Here is a 22531-nt window from a genome sequence, read left to right on the forward strand (position 1 = left end):
AGTTTTATATTAAAGATGACAGCGACATGACCCTACATCCACATCCTGTAGCCCAAACTTAATTAATGTGGACCCATTAATAATGGTCTTGTTATGATGAATCTTGACAAATCTTTAAATTTAAATTAAACCTGAGCAGAACCAACCCCCACCCCCTCCCGATTCTACTGTTGTCTACACACATGAACAAAAATGCTGCTCAGGGGCATTTGCATGAGTGTGTCATGTTTATGCATTAGATCATGAAGATTATGTCTAAAATCGAGTGAAAGCATAAAATTAGCATATCGGGATTTGTTTTATTTTGTTGCTTGAATATAAAGCCTTATTTAAAAAAAAAAAAAAAACATCTAGTAGATGAGGAACAAAAGGGAAGTAAATGATGAACAGGAAGTAGGTTTTTGAAGGAGAGAGAGCAAAACCTTAGTTGATGGAAACAAGCTGGTTACCAGATGGGTTTTGTCAGCGAGAGAGGAGAACAGAACAAGTGGAACAGTTAAGAGATGGGGGCTGATGTGGCTGTCTGTAATGCGATATGGCAGATGCGATTTTATTTTTAGGACACAAGGCCCCAGAATGATAGGTTTTGAGTGGGTTGATCTTTTTAAATATTCAACTTCAATGAAATATGGAGCATGACTCCAGGCTGTTTGGAATTCATAAGTCTGTTTGCCAGGGCTGGCCCAGCATATTGAGAGCTGTCAGAGTCAACTTAAGTGTTACACACAAGCTCTCGGCTGGCAGTCCAGACAATGGCAGTGGGTAAAAACATCTACATCAGAGGACATACCAGACAAACCAGAGGAGTTCTTTGGTTTTCCTGATATCGGTTGATAGGATAATGGCTAATTGTGGGTGGGTTTTATCGGGATAATGGCTTACAGCTGAAAACGAAAGCCATTGTAAGTAAGCTTGTACTGTTTATGGGCTAAACTCACATTTGTGTATGTTCAAAGCTATAATTTGACAAAGCTTTGGTTTGATTTTCATCAAAATATAATCAGAAGTAATATATAATTGTAATATCAGGCTTTTGATTTTTTATTTTTTTGCACCAACTTAACAGACAAATAGTTCTGTGAAAAAGTGAGTTCTGATAGCTGTTGCTCTAGTGCTATAGGCTACCCTCACTCAACCAGTCTATTAATTCATGTTTCGGAAGGTAAGCTAACAGAAAAATGTGTGCTTCTGTCTCCAATTTCAAACTGTGTTTTACTTAGCACTCTCGGGGTGAGCGAAGAATCAATATTCATCCGCCACAGTGTGACAGGTGTACACTGCTGGAAAGAGAGCCTGACAGAAAGTTTGTTAGTGAGGAGCCGCAGAAGATAAATACATATGCATTAGACTACGACTGCTGGGGGTATTTACCAGCAGTAACCAGACAAACAACAACAGGTAGCCGAGCTTGAAACCCATACATGTTTAATTCATGCCAGAGGAAGCCGGGCACGCCGCCTGTGCACATGTATCAGTGGAATAGCCGGCGGTTTGTGCAGTGATGTTTGTCAGTCTCTGTCCGGGAGTTGTGCGTGACGTCTGCTGTTCTAATTGCACAAGCTTTTGTGGAGACTGAAAGAAAGCCGATGCTGGGGGAAGCAAAGCTGTTGGTGTACGAGGAAACATTTTCACTCCATTACCCCACGTGTAGATATAATTAGAGTAAAGCTGCTTCCACCATCTGCTGGATACATTGCTTCTTTTTTAATAACTGGACAAATTCCTGTATCACTTGTTTTGTCTTATTTTAGCGTGGTCTAACCGTAATACTTACAGAGCAGTATAGAAACAATCTTGCGTCTATTACAAGTCTCATGAAGCTTTCAGGAAGTCGTCTCCTGAATACATTAATTAACAAAACCAGGCTTTGTGACACCTTGGAACCTGTCATTTCACAGCTGACAGTGGGAAAGTTTGCACAACCCATTGAAAATCCCACTTTTTTCAGTCTTCAAATTGTCACAGTAGTGTGTCGTATGCGTCGTGTGTACCGTGTAGCATTAAGGAGCTGGGTTCACTTCTGAGGCATTGTTCGATGCACCAAGGCGTGCTAACACAATGTCATGCTTGGCTGCAGTGCACAGTGGCTGGGATTCACACTGAGTAGCAGAAAACTTGAGGGACGTCCAGCTCAGTTCTTTCACATCCTCCGTGTCACTTTTTTCTGGTTTTAAGCATCAAATCGCCTCTGACATTTTCACCCATCCCCCCCCCCCCCCAACTTGGTTGTTATTTTAATATGACTCAATCATGTCGAGTACGGCAAGTCAAATGTGTTGACAGCTCTTTAGCTTGTTAGGGGGGAAAAAAATTGAAATCATTTGCCATGCCTCATACTATTCATGTTGATGTTTACCCGTGTATTAATTTTTTTGAGTGACCCATAAATGTCAAGAAATGTCCTCTTTTTTTTTGTCATCTGATCCATTCTGCTCTGTTTCACTAGGGTTATACACCCACCCCTGGTTCATATCTCTAATTGGATTTCTGTTGAAACAATAGCATGATCAAAAACATATTACTACGCGCCAGATGTTAAAAGGACACAGTAACAGTTAAAATCTTAATTTGTCAAGAGAGAGGGGCGATGAACGAGCCAGATTATAATGTGGTGAAACATATTCAGTCAAAAACTGGACATATAAGGTGCGACGAAGCCGTTTCTCCTTCCATCTACCCTGATGCACTTCAACAGATGTTTTTGTTAGTAGTTAAATATGGTCGGGGCTGTAAAAGGGGGCAGCCAAATCACTGTGGAAAACACTTTGATACACATTAGGGGCTTTAGACACCTGTAAAAGGGCTGTTTTTGGCATTGCCCTCGGGGATTGTTATGGGGCGCTTTTCAGTCTGTCCGCATATATGCTCAATTTTCTCTTATATTTTCTCTTTTGTCCAAATCACAGTCATGGCTTTCAAACCACGGCACTGTCTTAAAGCTGTTTGTTCTGCCCATCTTGTTATTTTCTCTACGCTCGTCCCATTTCTTCCACTGCTGTCCACTCTCCCTTCACTGCTTTTTGCAGTTTCTCTTTTTTCAAAACCCCATCTGCTGTTTCTGTGCGTGACACAAGACACACACACACATACACAGACAAAGTGTTACCAGGAATTACAAGGAACGGGCTCACAGAGAGCCTATTGGTATGTAGCCAGGTAATGATCTTTAATCACAGCTACTCTAATACTCTTGGGTGAGATAACAAGTTGTGCTGGTGATTATACTTTTAACGAGACTTTGCCGGAACTTGTCACACACATTTAGTGCAGGACAACAGACCGACTGTGAGGACAAATGGACAGAATGATACTGTGATGTCTGGTACAAGCATAATTCCTGTTGATGGTCAGATGCTGTGATTAAAAATGATGACAGGCCTGTCCAGTTACCATATTGCTATATAAAGGATTTAATTGACGAATATTATGTATTGATTTTGTCGAGTGAAGCACAGTGAATGCACCTTTACTCTTTTACTTTGTATTCGCTGTTGCCGAATGATTGAGAAACACGCTCTCACTCCCAGCCCCTCAAATAACGAAGCTCGGTCAGGTCCCTTAGAAAATCATTACACTGATGCCACAGGCCCTCGGCTTCACTTCTCCTTAAATGTCATTCCCAACACATCAATAACGTATGAATATGTAGCGCTGTGATGCGGGCAGGGTATCGAAAATTACACCATCAAAAATCATATCTTGAGAAGTTTCTACGGGGGAACCTAAAGCCATTTAGTGAATATGCTGCATTAATATGCTACAATTTCTCTGCATCCCTGAAATACTTAAAAACGGGAAACGGCACGTCAGACTGAACCCTTACAATCTGGTTTGGCAAGAGTGATTGGTGATTCCAATCGCAGACAGGGGCCGCGCCTGCAGGATATAGATCTGTTCATCTCTCTGGAATTATTTGGATGCTTCATCTAGAAGAAGATGCTTTAATTGTCATTATTGCTGTCGAACAGTGAAAGTCACCCCGAGGAATCCCACACAGACACGGAGAGAGACTTGCTCAACACAGCTGGGGATGGAACCCTCGACCTTCGGTGCCAGTGAGGGACCGTTTAAATCCAGTTCTACACTGATAGTGTGCTTGTCTTAGAGGTGACCTATTTCTTGTGGGCTCCTACATCCCAGGCATTAATGCAAATAGTCATGACACAGAACGTGCTGCAAACTGCCCATAGTGTGTGTGTGCGTGTGTGTGAGGGGGGGGGGGGGGGTTCGTGTTCATTGTCATCTTGAACTCGTGTCAGTCACTGTGCAGAGGGTAAAAAGCCTGCAGGACGACTTTCTTCTTAAACTCATCAAATACAGCAAACTTCATAAGAGTGGGGAGAAAGGGAGTGTGAGAGATGAGAGGAACGGCTCATCTGCATCTGTTTTTGAAGTGGAAAATGCAAATGGCCTAAATGATCAGAAGGGGAGGGGAAGTGAATTCCTCTGCAGCCATATGCAGAAAGATGTATATTCTTCTACTTGACAGCCCCTGTGAGCCTTTTTATATCCACCAGACATTTAAGGAACCACCTCGGTTCCATCGACACACTCTGGAGGAGGATTTCTGCTCGTTCAGAGCTGCAGTTTGTCTGTTGTGTTTGAGGTTTCACCTGTCTCCTGATGCAAAAGAACAAGTGCCAGTTGCTGGCTAAAGGATGTCAGCTTCAAGACTCAAGGCTTTCGACAGCAAAGCCGAGAGTAAGAAGAGACGTAACAAGCTCTATTTGCCGAGCTTTATATCAGTGTTTCCTTTCCTGTCTGCCATCTCGGGAAGGGAACGACAGTGTGAGACTACTGGGTTTGATAGACTCATAATTTGTCAGAATTGTGTTTTGTGTGGGAAATACCAGTTTCCAGACTTTCTGATCTGTTGACTCGTGCTGCAGCGTTGCAAGTTGAGCTCCAGCAGTCTAGAAGAGGGAAGGAAGCAAGTGCTGAAGCACAGATCCCAGGGATTGTTAGCTACAGAAATTAGCTACAAATATTACCTGCTTTAACTGGTGGAGCTACAACAACAGCAACTACTACTGCTCAAGTGGCACAAGGCCCACACAAGACTGTGAGATCCAGTCGGTCCATAAATAAAGCTGAAGATAATTCTATTGTCTAAGTCCTCTCACCAATTGAGAGGATCTGTTCTTTTTAGGAAGCTCTTTGCTGGTGAAAATTCTGAAAGTGAATTTGGATCAAGGTAAACGCCCCAGCGCTGCAGTTACACAGCCATCATCCCGACAAGTTCCAAATTAATTTTATTTTAAGAGAGGAAATGTGATTTTATGGCATGTTTCAAAGCCCCGGAGAGCAGTGCCGCTTGGTGAGGCTGTAAATCCTTCTGTGGCCCCATTGGGCACGGTGTGTAATCTTATAAATTCTCCTAATTGATTTTAGTGTCGGAGTCAGGAGCTGGTTTGCGGCCTTTCAAAGTTTCAAGGCAAGTAGGGAGCAAGAAGTGGATTTAACCACCTCTGTGGCCCTCCACTGAGCTCTGCTTGACCTAAAGCACTTTAAATGGTTTAGTTTTTTTTTTTGTTTTTTTTCGTAGAATAAATGGTCTTTCACTTTTATTGTTATTTCTAGGTTGTGTTATAGGTTAAATATTTGCCATAGAAGCGCAAAGCCCCTTTAATTAGTAATACTGATTACCAGTGATGGAGCTGTGTCAAATTGAATGGCAAATTTACAATAAAAGCACATTTTTCTTCCAATTTAATTGGTTTTCCTGTTAAAGCGGAGTCTGTACCTGTGAGATGAGACGCGCTTTTCAGGACTCCGTGATGTTTCGCAGCTTAGATGTAGGTTTGCGGCGAGAAGCTGGAGAGGCTTCAAAGGACGGGGCAGCGAGGTGTCACTGGCGGGCAGAGCAGGAAGAAACTGAACTTGGCTGCACTTTGATCGCATTCAGCACTAAAGGCCAGGGGCATGTTAGAAAGGAGAGGAGAACACTTTAGCATAAGAGCTTCTATTGAAGTGTTGGTTCTTCCAATCTCTTTCTGAAGTGTAAATTCACATATATCGGTACGGGGCTCCATCTTTCCCAGCGGTAGGTTTTACGGAGCTTTGACAAATGAGATGTGTCCAAAGATGCACGTGTTTTGTGTTGACACGTCTGTCTTTCTTTATCTCCTAAAGACAGAAGCCCACCTGAACATTGAAAATAATCTCAATGATTTATAATATTGAAATAAGGGATGCATAACTGATGAATTATACCAACACCAGAGCCCGTATTGACGTCGCAGAGATGGGTACAAAATCAAGATAAGCTGAGGAGGATAGAATGAGCTGATCTGAGTTATTTTCAGTGCTTTCACTTTCAGGAACATTGCTGCCTCTTCCCTGTAATGAACGGTTAGTTTGCATGTTATTTAGGAACTCATTGAAAGCCTCTTCCATAATATACAGTATGTTGTCATTGTAGACGGCACAGGATGACAGTATCTGCTCAATGATTAGCGCTGGTTCACCGTCGCCGATGAGCGGCACCGCCGTATCCTCCCAGCGAAACGTAAACATCTCCACCGGAATACGATGCCTCTCGAAAGGAAACGTAGAACACGCCGCGCCCAGCTGATGTTTCCATCACCCTGTTTATTTGTGTTTGTCTATTTCTTTCTGTTTATTTTCACCCTGATAGAACAATGATGAAAAAACAGCCCCGGAGCACAGATGGACTATTTAAACGCAGCCCAGGGTGGGGGGGTTGGTGGCAGGGGTTCCGCAGCCGGAGTATAATTGTCATCTTTTACAACTTCGACTGCAACAAACAGGAACAGAGAAGGAAAAGGGGGCGAGATAATTAAAGTCGAATGGGTTTTCAGCTGTGGTAAATGTTCAGTTACAGCAGCAAGACAACCCGCTCCTTTGTCCTTTTAACCTCCCCCCACAACCCCCAATGCCTCTTGTTTGCCTAATAAATTGTGTGTGTGTGTGTGTGTGTGTGTGTGTGTGTGTGTGTGTGCTCCTGATGGAAATTTCCCCTTCTTTCTTTAACGCTTCTCTTGGTCTTTTTCCTCCTGTTTTTTGTTTATTTGTCAGAGGTTGCGTTCAGGGACGCCGGTTGTCATTCGTCGGCGTGGCCCATAAAACACACTGTCATGACTGGTTGGCCACGCTCCAAGCTCATTACCGATTGGCTGACAGAGCGGGTCGCTCCGTTCCGCTCTGCTGTGTTTGACTCCTGTTTGCCAGACATTTAATGCTCAGGAAACTTTAAATGCACTGGTGTCTCTCCCCGCCACTGTTCTCAGCCATCCACTCAAGGTCACATGAATATGGATTTACCTTCCTACCAGCGCACACATACTGATGATGAAGTCTAAGATCTACTTAGAGGGATTATAATTCAGAACGAAGGTCTGATCCCGGCTGTCGCTCTGTTCCGCTGTCTGTCTGGGTGTGCGTTTTATGTCAGGAACCAGAATGGGGGGAGGAGGACCGAGGAAATATGTGAGCGATGGAAAATAGGGAGGGAGATGAAGAGAACGCTCCGAGAGCCGAGATGAAGAGCGGAGGAAGGAGAATGGATGATAATGGTGGAGTCAGGGGAGGTGGGGATGGTTTGGAGGGTGTCGTGTAAAAAAAAAAAGAAAAAAAAAGAAGAAGAATGCAGACTGGGAGATTGGAAAAGGGCGATGTACAGAGTGTTATTGAGCTTCTGCTGTGGTTGATCAGCCATATCCATTTCATCATACGGAGCTCCGCACGTGCCTCATTCTGCTGCAGAAAATCCGTCCCCATCAGTGCACACAGTGTACATTTCCTACGCCCGTGTTTGCGTGTGATCTCTGTCTCACGTGCACCGGTTTTTGTGCATATGTGTTTTGATTCCTCTAATTCTCTCCTTGGCTTTAGAATAAATAATGATGCATTTCTGCATTTGCTTGCTCGCCTTTTTAGCTTCCTGCTCTTGTAATTAATTTTCTGAGCTAATTAACCCCTTGCTTCCATTAAGCAAATCTGTAACGCATCAGCTTCCCCTCATTATCTCCCTCACACACACACAGAGCTATTTCTTTGTTTTCCACTCACAGAAAACAACAGGACACCTTTACAAAGGTCTCGCTCTCGGCAGAATATAAATGCGAGCTTGGCGGCGGTCAAACCTTCCCATGCCAATGAGGCCCGTAATGAAGCGGCGGGCCAGCAGGCCGCATCCCAGCCCAAGGTCGCACCGTGTTCGGAGTCGGGTCGAAGGTACAGGAACCCCGCTGGTCACAGCTCCTGGCTGGAGAGAGAGAGAGTGTTGGATGGAGAGACGGTTAAAGTGGTGGAATCCGATCCTGCGGCCTTCCAGCCGACCTCTAGGGATGCTGCGCTCAGCAGCTGCAGCACCAACGGGGAGTCAGATGTGGAGGCTCTCTTGGCAAAACTGAGGGCCTTGTGAGAATTCTTCACATCAGCATATTCACTCTCTGACATTTAATGATTGAAACGACTCATTAAAAGTGGTTTTGTATGCCGTAACATCATGGTGCAGACACAATAACCCGACGATGACCTCCAGGATTTAAAGTCGAGAGCAGATTCACAAGAGATGAGATTTTATTAGCAGATGAGGCAGAATAGATCTTGATCTGTTCAGTGGTGTCCACCAAAGAGTTCTACTAAGATGTGTAGCATTTATCTAAATCTATACAAGCACCGCAAATCAATATGGACGAGCACTTTTTTTTGTAATCCAGAGAAAAACATTTAAAATTTATATTTTCCCTCTTTACTTTAGACTTTTATGCTGCATTACTTATTTACATGTCCATGTACTGATGTATAAGTGAGTATATTGTTACTCTCTTTTTGATGTAACTTAATACTTTTATATGCAAAGAATCTCTTATTAGTTATTGTTTACATTTTCTTTCTAATTGTTATCTGCGTACTATTAAATATATAGCAGTCCCTGTCTCTCAAAGATTTGTACTTTTAGCATCATAAAGGCCACATTTTTTTTTGACAGAATATTTCGAATGCAGCAGAAATGGTATTTTAATTTGTTTCTTACCAAATAAAAAACAACCACAATTGTTTTATTCTGACTGAAATCTCACTTAGTTAAATGTCTGATATACTTTCTTCTTTCTGATACTGCTTTATAGATCATTTACAATAAAAAAAAGAACTATTTTAACCCTTGTTGTTGTTTTTTTACTGCATTGTTGTAACCATGGTAACCATGTCTACAGGGAATAGCTCTGGAGCTTTGCATCCAGTAATGCTGATCTAGTATAAAGATGTACAAAATCATGCTTGACAGAGCCGCAGAATCAGAAGTCTCGGGTAACTGCGGGCATAATTATTGAACTTCATTAATATTCCCTTCTTGAATTTACACCTCGGCTTGTTTTCACCTGAATGCATCATTATAATTTTACAACTTTAACCCTGCTCATTGCCGAAAGCAATTGTTTACACATTCAAATTATGTCTCATGTTTTAAAACATGTTTTTGAGCCCCTGCAAAGTCTGGCAGTTCTTATGACAATTTGACTTACCCCAACAGTAATTATCTGCTCTCACCCTGCATCCTTGATCAGGCCCAGGAAAGCTGTTAAAAACTCCTTGAATCAGCAATAATGAGGGAACGGCAGCAATGATCCATTTGCTGGAAACAGAAACATGTCAATGATAGCTTGTTAAACTGAGTAGAGAAAACAAATTTATCACAAGTGCTGCAAAAAATAAAATAAAACCTGGTGCAAAATTGTTTTTATTTTCTTTCGTTGCAGATATGGCTCTAAATATAGCCGCTAAAGGTCTAAAAACTGATACTTTGACATTTTAGACAAGTTAAAAGCACAAGTACTTTTATACATTAGGTTTTAACAGTCAACATTTTGTGTTACCTTTCCAGTTGGGAGCTTTTTTTCAAAGTTCTGTTTTCTCTGTTGTCCGTGTTCACAAACTTGTCCTTGTTAGGAAGTAATTTCCAGCAAAACAAGCTCACTTTTATAATGATTCCCAAATGCTCTTGCTTCTAATTTTCTCCATAATCATGTAATAAAAATGCACTCCCTGTTTATGCCTCTGCATTCTTAAAGCCAAGTTAAGCCGCACTTCACTGTCACCAATATTTATATATTTTTTTGATTACCTGGTATCACAATAATCTTCGATCTCGTCATCTTGGGGGGGGGGGGTAAATTGTCATCCATCCCAGCGATGGACAGAATAGACTTATCAGGGAAAGAGAGAGAGTCTGCCAACCACTACAGCGCCGTCTGATGAGACCTGCTTTCTGCGGAGTGTCAGCTGGTGAACATAATCAGTACTGGGAGCGACACAACTGTCTCCATCTGGATCGCACCTCTCCAGCGATGCGCTCAGCCTGTTTGGTAAAACTGAACAGTTGTTGCTCCATCAGCGCTTTAGCTGGCTGCTGTGGGCCGTTGGCGAGAGGAGGTGGGGGTTACGTTGGTCTCCGTGGCGATGTCTGATGGCTTTTCAGTTCCACCCTGGACTTCACGTGCGGGACAGCTTATGTTCCTGGAGCTGTATACTCGTTGGCCATTTAACAGCTTGTCTGCCTTCTTAAAACACACACCCACAGCATGCTTGGGGGCCGGGCCCTTTTTGAAAGTGAAGCACTAAAATTGACCAGCTGAACTCGCATTCATGAGTAAACGTGTGGCCAAGAAGCAGAAGGAGGGCCAGATCTCGTTATGCTGGAGGGGGAGCCTTCATCACTCACAGGCTCCAGTTCCAGCCATGAGGTTTATCTATGAGCCTAATAAACCGGAGCAAAACATATTGTGCGGCAGACTGCAATCTGTGCTCCTCTGATTGGAGATGAAGTTAAAAAATGTGTCTGAGGCGTTGCAGAGGAACACATTTGTCACCTTTTTCTTTCCTTTAGAGTCAAGTGTTGTGGCGTTTGTGTTTCAGGGTTGTTTTTTTTACGATGGCTGCAGAGAACAGGCTGGACCGAAGCCGTCCTTTTGAAAATCAGCCAGTTTGCATGGACATTCTTCCACCTTTGAGGCATCTGTGGCTATGGTAGCCCAGTTTGTGGTAGATTTGATGTTGTTTTCTCAAGAATACCCTCACAAAACAGCCCCCTCACCACTTTGAATCGGTGTGTGACTCATACATTGATGAAGGAGTTAAGCTGATCAGCCAATCAGAGTGATGTTTCTCTCTGCCTCTCCGTGTCTCGGTGCCTAATCCAGAAATTTGACCTACCGATACGCGTACACTAAAGCCTAAACAGCAAAAGCAGCTTTAGCTTGGCTCAGCTAACTTTAGGTCACCGGGCTGCGAGATGTTTTCCCCGCTACACGAGGTGAGCCACGCTCAAGCAAATTGACTTGGATTTAAAAAAGATGTGAGCCACGACATGGTCTGTGAGACTTCTTTATTGATTACAATTAAGGTGCATCTGTTCCATCTGATGATGGACAAATCTCTGCTGTTTCCCCAGCAGCTGTTCTTACCGGGAAAAAAACGAGACGGACCTTGTTTCCTTCTGCTGTTGGCTGATAGTCTCTTCACTGAGCCCATCACTGCAGGCATCCCAAACACTTTGGTGCTCAGCTGCTAATATATTGCAAGGTTGTTTCAAGGCTTGTTTTTTTCCTTACATGTTTTTCTTCATAATGGAGGCTCCTTAGTGGGACAGAACCGCACAAATCATCGCTGGTCCAGAGCTGAGTCACCTTGTGCTTGGGCTGGGATCCAGGAGGATACGCTTCCGACGGCAAATCACCATCCCAACAATGTCAGCCAATTCATCCGAGGATGAACGGCGCCCCCCGTCTGCAAGCTGCTCGACGCCGCGTTTGTCGTCAAATACCTCAATCAACAATGGATATTACCCACCTTTTATTCTTCATCCCTCATTCCCGCGGAGGAGTTTGCCTCACACATCTCTTCTTTACTGAGGCTACTTCCATCTGTCACTGCAGTTGTGCTCTTGTTTGTTGTTGTTTTTTTTTAATCTGTGATGGCTGTTCTTTTCTTTGTTTGTCCTTGTTTTACTGAATCACACACAAGTGATGATGAAAGAGTGCTCATCCGCCACTGCTTTGCAAACAAATGGGGCATATTTGACAACCATGCAAAATATCAGAGCAGATATTAAATATTTTGCCAACTGTCACTATGGGTTCATTTCATTTGATGTTTTTTTTTAAATTTTTTTTTATTTTTCCGGATAGCTGGATGCTATCCTGAGGTCTGGATTCTTGGCACCCTCATGCAGAGAAGGTTTAATTCTCTTTTGTTTATGTCAGTGGGAGATAATCTTTTACGGTTTTGCACTTTGTTGTTCGATTTTCTAGACTATATATTTCTTTAAATCTCAGGAGGAAAAATAAAAACGAACCCAGCATGAGTGCAATAAAAAAAATGCTACAAATGAGTGTTTTTACCAAATAGATGAGAGTTTGAAAAAGAATTCCTATTTCAAAACTGAACTTTTTATCACGTACAATCACTGTGTAGCCCAAAAGCTACACTTAGAAAGAGTAAATCTCCATTTGTTCTGTTATTATCTACTATCTGTTCCACTATATAAAACCAGTTATTACCTTAAAATGTGAACCTATTCACATTATTAATGGGTGGACGATAAAAGAAAAGGGTTCACACTGTAATTAAAGCAATCAGGTACACCGGATGGCTCGTCCGACAATTATTTCCTGGATAAAACAGCCTCCTTTTCCAAGTCACATAAACAACTGGGACAGACCGGCAACCACAGAAACTAAGACTGGCTTTCTTGAATGTTTTTGCTCCAGGGTCATACACCCTCGAGGTTGTGGAGCATGTGCACGTGTGTTGTCTACTTTAACTCAAGTTCCCATTGCGTTATCCGTGTGTCTTAGTGGGTTACAGAGAGCACCCACATCAGTCAGACTAACACTTTTAGATCAGTTGTCCACTAAACAGTCCGACTGATGCCATAATTTGTTTACTGGAGTGTTCTGTAAACATCATAAGTGACATTTTCTCTCATGACAACGAAAAAAATCTGTGTTTTGATTATGTGATGTTTCGTGTAGCGTGTCTGCTGCAGCTTCTGGGGCAGAGCTAAAATGCTGAGCGAGTCTGCACAGGCCACCTCTGGAACCTGATTCGACACCTCAAGTGCCACCCCAGGCATCTGCGTTGTTGCTTTGGAAGAGGCACGTTTATGGTCTCTTGCCCCACACTCTCGAACAGTTGGTGGTAAATCAAGCTGGTCTGCCTCCATCTGAACCTTGGTAGAACTGAGCTCCTGCTTTTCCCGGCCAACCAATCCATTCAGCACCACATTGACATCAATACTGGCACCTTGTCTCTTGCTCCTACTAAGTCTGTTTAAAATCTTTGAGAATATTTTTTCCTGATCATGTAGCCTGAGGGTCCCCGTTGTGACGTTTGGCCTTATTCAAAATCACAAAAACCAGGTCAGTTCTAACCCAGAATGCCCCCCAGCTACTGGTACAATGGTGATCTTCTGCATCGACTAATCCATTACCCTCCTAAAGGATGCAGCCAAGTGTGGGTTGATGCAGCTTCAGAACCGAAGTAGGCCCATGTTACTCAACTACTGATTAAGTACTAGCTGCATCTCCACTACAATCTCATTGGAGACCCAGACTGTCATACTTTGTTCCCTGATGGTGGAATGCCCAAGCTCTGCTGTATCTTCCACCAAAAACTAAGAAACAGTATTTCTTTACAACATTACAAACTAAAGTGCTGGGGGTAATTTAAAAAATTGACAGGGTCTCCTGATAGTCACTCACTATCTCAGAAAGAAATTGAAGAATGTTTCAAGCCAGTAATTTTTCATCCCATTTCTCTTACTGGAAAGCCTGAGTACCAGCACCCAATCACCGTGTTACGTGACACCAGGGGCCCTCGGTCTTTCATCCTCTCTATTCATCCTTTTCGTAGGCACATTGCCTTTTTGTAGTCAGACTGAGTCACTTTTTGCCCCTCCTCTGTATGAAGAGGAAGGATTGCCCCCTGCTGGAAGTGGGGCTGACAGTAATCCTAACCCCAGAAAGGTTCTAGAGCCTGACACCACCTGGAGTACACCCTTTGCTCTTGATTGTGCTACTCTTATCGATGCCCAAAAGATGACTCCTGCTCTTGGGCAAATGTGTCTCTAAACAACATAAAGTGAGGACCAGCTTGGCCCGATACTCGTCCTGACTGGTCTGCGAGTGTTAGATGTGACAGATGAGAATGTCTGGCTAGGCCATCTGGGGGTCATTAAAACAAAATCCGAAAACACTTGTTCTGGTCTGTTGAAGACAGATATGGTACAGTGTGGTAAAACCTGTCTTACTTGCATTGTAGGAAAAGCCACCGTTAACTATTTGGGTAATCAAGTTGGTCATGTCAAGTTCATCCAGCTGATGAAAGTACTAGCCTATCTCGCTCCCACAATGCAATGCGGAGTTCGGCGGATCTTTGGTAGGGCTAGCTACTACCGCTGTTTCTGCCAGTAGAAGAATACAGTTTACAAATCAGACCCAAGAAAGGATTGGATAATATAGTGGCTGATCCATTATCACTTGGATGGAGTTGATATGTTTGATTGTGTTATCATGGGTTGGTGTGGCAGGAGAGGCTCCCAACTGGGTGTGTGGGAGGCTGTAAGTTCTGGGTGTTATGGTGTCACAATGTGACATGTTTCACGAACATTAGGTGTTTGAATTTATGGGTGGGGGTGATATGTATGGATTTGTATCCCTCTCTTTCTCTGCCCCCCCCCCCCCCCCCCCCCCCCCCCCCCCCCCCCCCCCCCCTCCTTCCTGTGAGATTGCAGCTGCCTATGGCTGAGTGAGCACAGGTGCTCTCATTGTCTCCCTCTAGATAGAAGCAGAGAGGAAGCAGCCTGCGGCCCTCCCTCTGCCTCCAGACAGCCATGCGTGTAAGTGTTCAGCTATTTGCGCTGTGTAGGTTTTCACTCATGTAGGAAGGGTTTCGTCATTTCGCTCCTGTGAAAGGGAGGATGGTGTCTGGGTTCCTCTTCAGTTTGACTGGAAGGTGGTCGGTTGGTTGACTGTTTTCTTTGTCTTTATTTGAGGTGCTGTTGTTTCTGAAGCAGGCTCTGCTGCTTTGTGGCAAGCCTGATTCAGTTAATGCTCTGCTTGGTTCTCTTTATTTTATTCTTAATAAACCTTTTTTATCACTGCATCATTGTCTCTTTAATTCTTCCTTTACCCCACTTAACATTCATGGTCACTCCCTAGTACTCATTGGGATGTAACGGTAACGTCAGTGACTGCGTGGTGCCATGCAAGAACTGTAAGTTTTAAAGTTCTTTTCTTTATAGGCTTTAATCGTAATGATAATTTGACTGCATGAGTAGAATAAGAGATATGTTGATAGAACTGCTGGATATATGCATTGTTGTTCATCAAAAGGAAAAGTATGAAACCTTATGGCCAAAATATGTGAGCTGAATAGATGAGTTACTGTGTCATTGAAGAGGCTACTACTGCAAGTAATGTCTTTTTCTCAGAAGTCATCACTGACATTCCATATAGAAACACATTATTTCGGGCAGTCAGCACCCTTCTGTTCGAGGTAAATCTCTTTAACAAACACACCTCTCATAATCCCATCCCATAATCAATGCATGTGTTGTATGTGCATACAACTCAATACCCAAAGAATACTAGTGTACTTTGGCAGAATTTATGGATTTAATTGATCTTACAGTGATAAATTTGTGTTTATGTACTGTTGCAAGTTTATGATATACAGAATCTTGCACATATGACCAATTTAAAATTGGATTAAAGATAAACTAATCCAGAAATGTAGATCTGGGCAGAAAGGACAAGCTGGCCTAATGATGAAAAAGATTTGTTGTCATTCAGGTAACCAGTAGGGGGCATTTGAGGTGCAAACCAGAGTCAGATTATTTATGTATTTATTTATTTATTTATCATTCTTTCTTTCTTTGTAGGTATAGAGAGACATTAGAATTCAGCACGGGAAGACACTGGGAATACTGAAAAGGTACAGGGAGGAACTCGCATGTAGGCAGAGGCACAGACAGACAAACAAACAGCCTGACACAGATGGGAAGGAGAGCACAGATCCACTCCATGAGGGAGGGGCCCAGACAGGAAGCCACAGGTGGGAGGACAACACAAACACGGAAGCTGATATTCCCCAAAACCAGTCACAGCAAGGGGAATAAATGCTGATGCCCGCAGGCTTGATGATCCTCTGTTATCCTCGTTAAATAAGGCAGTGTTGGATTTTAAATCATACCCCCCATCTCTTGTTGAAAACCTTTGTTTTTTACAGTAAACGTTGTTTCCAATCCCCTCAGCCTGTACCTCATAAAAGTAAAAATACATGTCCTTGATAAAGGAATAAAGATGAAAACCCGAAAATGACATTATTTAAGGGAGTGGATTCTATTTCCTGTGTCAGGGAGTGAGTGACAGTCTAGAGGAAAACTGTGGCTCTCTCAGATTTGTCTGTTGCCTTGGCACGTTCCCCACGGACCGAGGCGCCGCACTGAGTGACAACTGTGAAAACACCCAATCCAGTTGTGCTTTGTCGGCAGCAACAGAAGTGAGCACAGCTGGCTTTGATCACCACGTTGATGGCGGCGACAGGGCGAGCCGAGCCACAGAAACCCGTTCCCAGTGGATTCATTATCCCGTTTAGTAAGTCTAATGAGAGAAAAGGTTCTGCACCTCTGCTAACGGCTGTCCTTATTTAAAACAAATAGATGCACACCTTTTCACACCATTCAAGTCCAGCGGCTGCTACAGCTAGTCAGGTATCGTAACTGCTGCTTGTCCCTTATTTTTAAAGAATGAGAGAATTAAAGAAAAGAATAGAATAAAATCAATTATAGATTATATTAACACATATATAATTTAAGCATCTTAGCATCGTAATTTCATTTACCAAACCTATATAAAAAGCAGCTCTACCCTCCATTGAATCATTAGAGAACCATAGCAACAAGCCCCCTTTAAGTTGTCAGTCGTTTCTTAAAGGGATGAGATCAGGCCACTCAGATCCACACAAGGACATTCTTATTCTTATTATTACTTTTTCTTTTATGCGTATTTAACATCGTGCGGTGAAGCTCTGAACTGTAGCTGATGACACATTTCTTGTGAACATCTTGCAGTTTAGCCAAAACAGGCATTTTAGGGCACAGCAGGAGGTCAGAGAGGGCGTGCTGCCAGATGGAGGGTTAAACTGCTGCTACTCGGCTCCGGCTGCACAAACGATCTTACCCACGCTGACATGTCGTGCTGACACAGAATGAGGAACCTCTGGCCTTCTGGAAAAGCTTCTCGGGTAAACAGCCACCGCCGCCACTACCGGGGCTTCTTTCCTCGTCCATTCATCCTCACACATCTGCGTTCTGAGTGGCCGAGAAGAAAGAGCTAAAGACAGTGCTGTTCTGTTGGCCTTGGAGCTCAGTCCAACCAATGATGATTCTGCTTCCTGATTTGCGGCCTAGCAGAGTTTTAGAACACACCTACGCTCTGGCTATTGTCACTACACCATGTTTGGCCTCATGTTGGCTGACCGCCGTTTTAAAACCACTCCTCAAAAGTAGCTGGAGCATTTTCTGATGTGTGATGATAGAAGGCGTTATTATCCTGTCAGGCGTTATATGAAGACCGGAATATTTTCACTAGATTGACCCGAATGTAACAGATAGGTAATGATTATATCGCAGCCAGCCGATCTGGGGCACCATGTTTTTGTGTAGTGCCCAGCCAAACATGAATTATTAATTTTTCCCAGTGAAGTGGAATTGAAGTGATGGTCCTGTAGGTCTGAGCTTCAGCCCAGCGCAGCTCTACTTTTAACAATAAAGCAGCTTTTAATTATTAACACAATGATCTTGACAGATTCTCTTAAAGTATGCTATGTTCTGCTCTCGGGTTCTTCTGTTACCTCACCTGTTGCCGCCTGGACGTCAATAAAAGCTCCGTTTTATGCGTCCAGCCGCTGATCAATAAGGCTCATAAGTCTTTTCCTCCGACCGAGTGAGCCTCTGCCCCCCACGCCTCCCACAGAGAATGGCTGAGTGTCAGACAGTCCAGACACACTCCTCCTAAAGGTGCCTCCTACTGCATACAAATCCTCATCCTGTCCTCCCGAGTTCTGCTGGCGAGCGCCGGCAGCCAGCAGGTAACGTTTTAGCCAGTCCTGCCCAATAGCGCCATTAATATGAGGGACGATATCGTCTCAGCGGCGCCGAGCCCGTGAAGGCGATTCCGTGGATTCATGTTTAATTCAAAGGCTCCCCTCCACACATGATCAGGAGTGGGTAACAGTTCTGAAAGATTCATTTAGCGATTTGCTTTAACGAAGCCACCGCCGTACTTGTCTAATGAAGGATTTTAGATGAAATTGGAGTTTGAGGTCGAAAGCTGCTACATACAAGAGAAATAAACAGCTTGTCTCATCTCCTTTGCAAATCTTGTAAAAGGGGTTTGAAATCCCTTTGATTTAGGACCTTGCTGCTCTGCAATGTAAATCAGCGGGTGAATAAATGACTTCATGGCTTCATTAATATGTATGGACACGTCAGGCTTGCCTGCAGTTTGATGTCAGTGAGATTAGGGACAAACCGGCCTCTGGTTTTATAAAGAGGAACTTGGGGGGGGGGTTGAGAGAAAAAATTGTAGCGACACATGCTTGAACAAGATTAGGAGCAAGAGATTACATGCAACATGAGTGATTAGTAAACACGCATGCACGCGACGCCGGTCGCGGGCGCGGGTCTGGAATCGGGCCCGGGTTTGGAATACATGGATGCACCAGTAATAGGAGAGGAAAGGTCGCGACCCGGAAAAACTACTGCCGCTCCCTCCGATCATCTGCCAAGTTGTGTCAGTGAAGTCAACACTTGCAGATGCTAGAGCAACCAGTCGGGAGGGGGGTTAATCGCTCTTTATTAGGAGTCACTCTATTAAGCATTCATGCACAATTAGCGAGTGATTCGATGAATATGTTTGCGTGCGAGCGTATTAGAGGCCTGCGCGTAAGGCAGAGCTGCTCTGGAGACCCGACTTTGATGTGTTTCCTTGATTGTATCCTCTGGCAGATAACAGTGCTGTGTGATTTAGGGCGCACAGGTTGGAGTTTCTGAGTCAGCTCTCGCTTTGCTCAGGGAGCGAACCGTCTCCCACTCGTTTAAACTCGCAGCTGCAGCCTTCCCGGTTCTGAAATACAGCCACCATAAGGATTTTCTCGCGCGCTGATTCCACAGATGCAGAGGGCGGACGACACAATTCATTTCTGAGCTGGACCCCATCACTTTGATTTTTACTTTGCAGTGATTGGAGAAGGGTGTGTGTGTGTGTGTGTGTGGGGGGGGGGGGTAGGAAAGTCAAAAGTTCTAGTTCATCTCAAAAAAGGAAACCTCACTGCTTTGCTGGTTGTTACTCATGAAGGTTTAACAATGGTGCCCAGGTTTTGCTGTGACATTTTCAAGTCAGGGCATTTCTTCCAAACAATGACAGAAATTGGACCAAATGGCTCATTTGTCGACCCAGCGGAATGATTTTTAAATTCCCCTCATCAACCATGTGTTTCCAGCACAAACATGCACTTCTGGGGTCTGCTGCGGGGACTTGCTCATTAATTTGATCAACTTAGCCTTCTTCACCCACCAACAGCAGCATTTCCTGCCTGTTGGCCCAAAGATGTTCAACACAGACCTGCGAGCTATTCATATGTATCCTAACACAACAGCTAGAACGTCTCCACTGGACTTCATTTTAAGCGCTGTAACTCGCCTTTAGGCTCCTTTTTAGTGTAGGGCCATATTAATGAAATTCTAGAAATGATTATACTTTATTCCCTGCAAACTTAAAACAAGACTTTTAAAAGCACATTTTAGTTTCACATATAACTGCAGACATATAATAGATTCCAGATTTTTCTTTCACCTTAAGCATAACACCTCTCTTTGTGCACACGAGCGGTCAGCTAAGTCAAAAAGCCCAAAGCTCTTTGCAAATCAAGCTTGTTACTCAGCACCTAAAGTGCCTGAACTCTCTTCATAAGTTTCACATTTACTTCCCAGACTTTGTACTGTCACTGGGCCCATTTTGCATAATGGGGCCCTTTCAGATGGGCTGGTTAATGACATGAATTTGAAAATGACTATAACCTGGAAGCTTCAATAGTGATAAAAAATGATAATGGCATTTTATAGTGTCAGTTCGAAGGGAAACTTTAAAAGAGAATTCCAGATTCATATATGTGGGGTTTTTTTAGATTATGTGGTCCCTTATTCACAATGAATGCATATTTCAACAAAAATAAAATGGCAATAACATCATTTGGTTCAAAATCAAGTTTTTCTGTTTTGTTCTTAACGTGGGGCAGAATGCTTGCGTTCTGTCCGGTATCAAAGACGCTATTGTTGTTGTTGACGCCACACATGGTCCACATCTCAGGGACTCAACGAGCAGCAACGGCAGACAAAGACACCGATGGTGTCCTATCGGGTGTGGAATTATTGATATATCATCAGGGCCTTTGATGAAAAACAGAAATCGCTTCACTGTTTTCTAACTGGAAAAATGCTCCTCTTGTGTTCTGCACACGTGCAATAACCTCAGCAATTACACGGCTATAAATTTTTGCTCCGTGCATCTCTAATGGATATTAAACCCATGAGCTAAACCTAATACGTTATGCATTTGGCTTTGCTCTTGAAAGTAAAGATCAGATGATTTAATAATGAATTTAGGCCACTGTGTGGTGCGCCCTTAACTTGGACCTTTGGGTTATAAATGAGAAAAAAACAGCAAGCAATTAGGCAAGAAAAAGGTCTCTTTTCTTTGTGGTGGCTTTCTGAAATATATCTGGAATGGAATATATGTATTCAATGTAAAATATCAAGGTTTTTGTTGGCAAATCCATCATTAGCTGCCAGAGAAGGTGCTAAACAGTGTTTGGGGAGTGTCAGAGTCTGATCTGTACCTGGACCCCATCTGAACCACATCGCTTCTGCGCATGTGCTAATCTGTCCGCCTGCAAACTTGACCAAAATAAATAACCACATATCCATAAATAAACAAGTTAAAATGCAATAAATAAAGAAACAATAAATAAATAGTTAAAAACCAAAAACAGGACGTGTTGGTATGCAGATAAAAGAGCCGCCTTTCCATAATCATGTGATCAGTCAAAATTAATGTCACAATAATTATTTTTGTGCTTGCTAAAAATTTCTGCACAGCTCTATAGAACTCATTCTATATGGGAGATGACTGAGTAAAATAAAGACATGATGCCATATGTCAGTAGTGTGTTTTGTGCAGCCCTAAATCTCGCACAACCTCGCCCTCACTAAGAATCAGACTAACATTAAAGGTATTGAACCCTGATCTCCTGTTTCTCTCATAATATTGTGAACCCGTGTATTCACAAGGCTTTTCTCATGCATTGTCAACGTATGTGCCAAGGTTTTTCTTTTTCTTTTAAATAAATTTTATTTAGACGAATACACCGACATTCTCATTTTCTGCAACGCATGCGCAAAGCTGACTGGTCCGTGTCCGAAAGCAGAAAGAAAAAAACAAGACAGAAAAACGCAAATTGGCTGGCACATGCATTACTCAGATCGGGTTTCGGGTTCAAATCGCTCACTGACGAGCTGACAACAGTCACAATCGAGTGGTGGAGCGGTACAAAAGGACTGGTGCACTTGCTACAGTCACACACCAGGACGCACACATGTTGATAATATCATGATTATTTAATAGCTGACAGTGTTTTAAATTAAGGGTGGTAAGTAGGTAGATGTTACTGGGGGCCCTCGCGTAGGCACTGCGGCTAGACAAGTATTGGAATGAATTTTATCAGTTTCCAATCAACATATTTAGTTACACTCTTGTACTCAGTGAAGGGGCAAAATCGAATGCAGTGCAGTAGAAACAACAGCCCTCGACTATCATGAAAACCGGGAGCGATGTCACACTCTGCATGTCTACACTTCAGCATTTTTACGATGTCTCAAAGTTGTGGATTTGAAACAAAGCACTCCCAAAACAGCTGAGAGTATAAAACTGGAGCATAGTATATGGTTCCATAGTAACTAAGTATAACGGAATTCCTTCAAGCTTAAAAATTGGAACTCTCCTTTAATACTCAATATCTTAGCAACATGTACTGAGCTATTCTCTTCTGGATTTGATTTTTTTTCCCCCTCCGGAGTCATGTTTGTTCTTCACTTTCCTGGTAATGATCTCGTCACCAGCTAAGCTCGTTGAAAGATCATGAGTTTATTTTCATTTTTTTGTGCAAACAGTTGCCGCGGCGCTGCTAACAGGCCCCGATCTGCCAGACAGCGCTTCATCTCCTGTGGATGCTGTTTGAAAGCAAACATACATTAGAGTAATCACCATATTGCCAACATTCTTTAACTTATTACAGCTGTGGGTACAATTCTGAAAATGATATTGAAACACCGGCAGCAACACAGGCTGCCCAAGAACCATCAGGTCAGATAAGTTCCGGTTCAAATGCGGCAGGGAAGTTTACCCTCAGGGGGCTTTTGTGTGTGGAGCCTGCATGCTCTCCATGT

The 22531-nt window shown here is 43.2% G+C and overlaps 1 protein-coding gene across 10 annotated transcripts in view; it reads left to right on the top strand.

The window, feature by feature from the left end:
• The window catches only part of LOC101075165 (protein diaphanous homolog 3), a 102969-nt gene that overhangs the window by 72317 nt on the left and 8121 nt on the right, over positions 1-22531 (top strand). For 7 of the 10 annotated variants that reach the window (XM_029846047.1, XM_029846045.1, XM_029846049.1 and 4 more), the window contains one exon: positions 8034-9127. The exons of 1 other annotated variant lie outside the window; for it this stretch is intronic. In XM_029846047.1, the coding sequence (XP_029701907.1) occupies positions 8034-8386 (353 nt within the window). In that variant the 3' untranslated portion in view covers positions 8387-9127. Of the gene's footprint in view, positions 1-8033; positions 9128-11597; positions 12098-22531 lie in introns of those variants that run through there. 2 more of the 10 variants (XM_029846051.1, XM_029846050.1) reach the window with 2 other exon arrangements.

Source organism: Takifugu rubripes, chromosome 13 (assembly GCF_901000725.2).
Source record: "Takifugu rubripes chromosome 13, fTakRub1.2, whole genome shotgun sequence".
Lineage (NCBI taxonomy): Eukaryota > Metazoa > Chordata > Actinopteri > Tetraodontiformes > Tetraodontidae > Takifugu > Takifugu rubripes.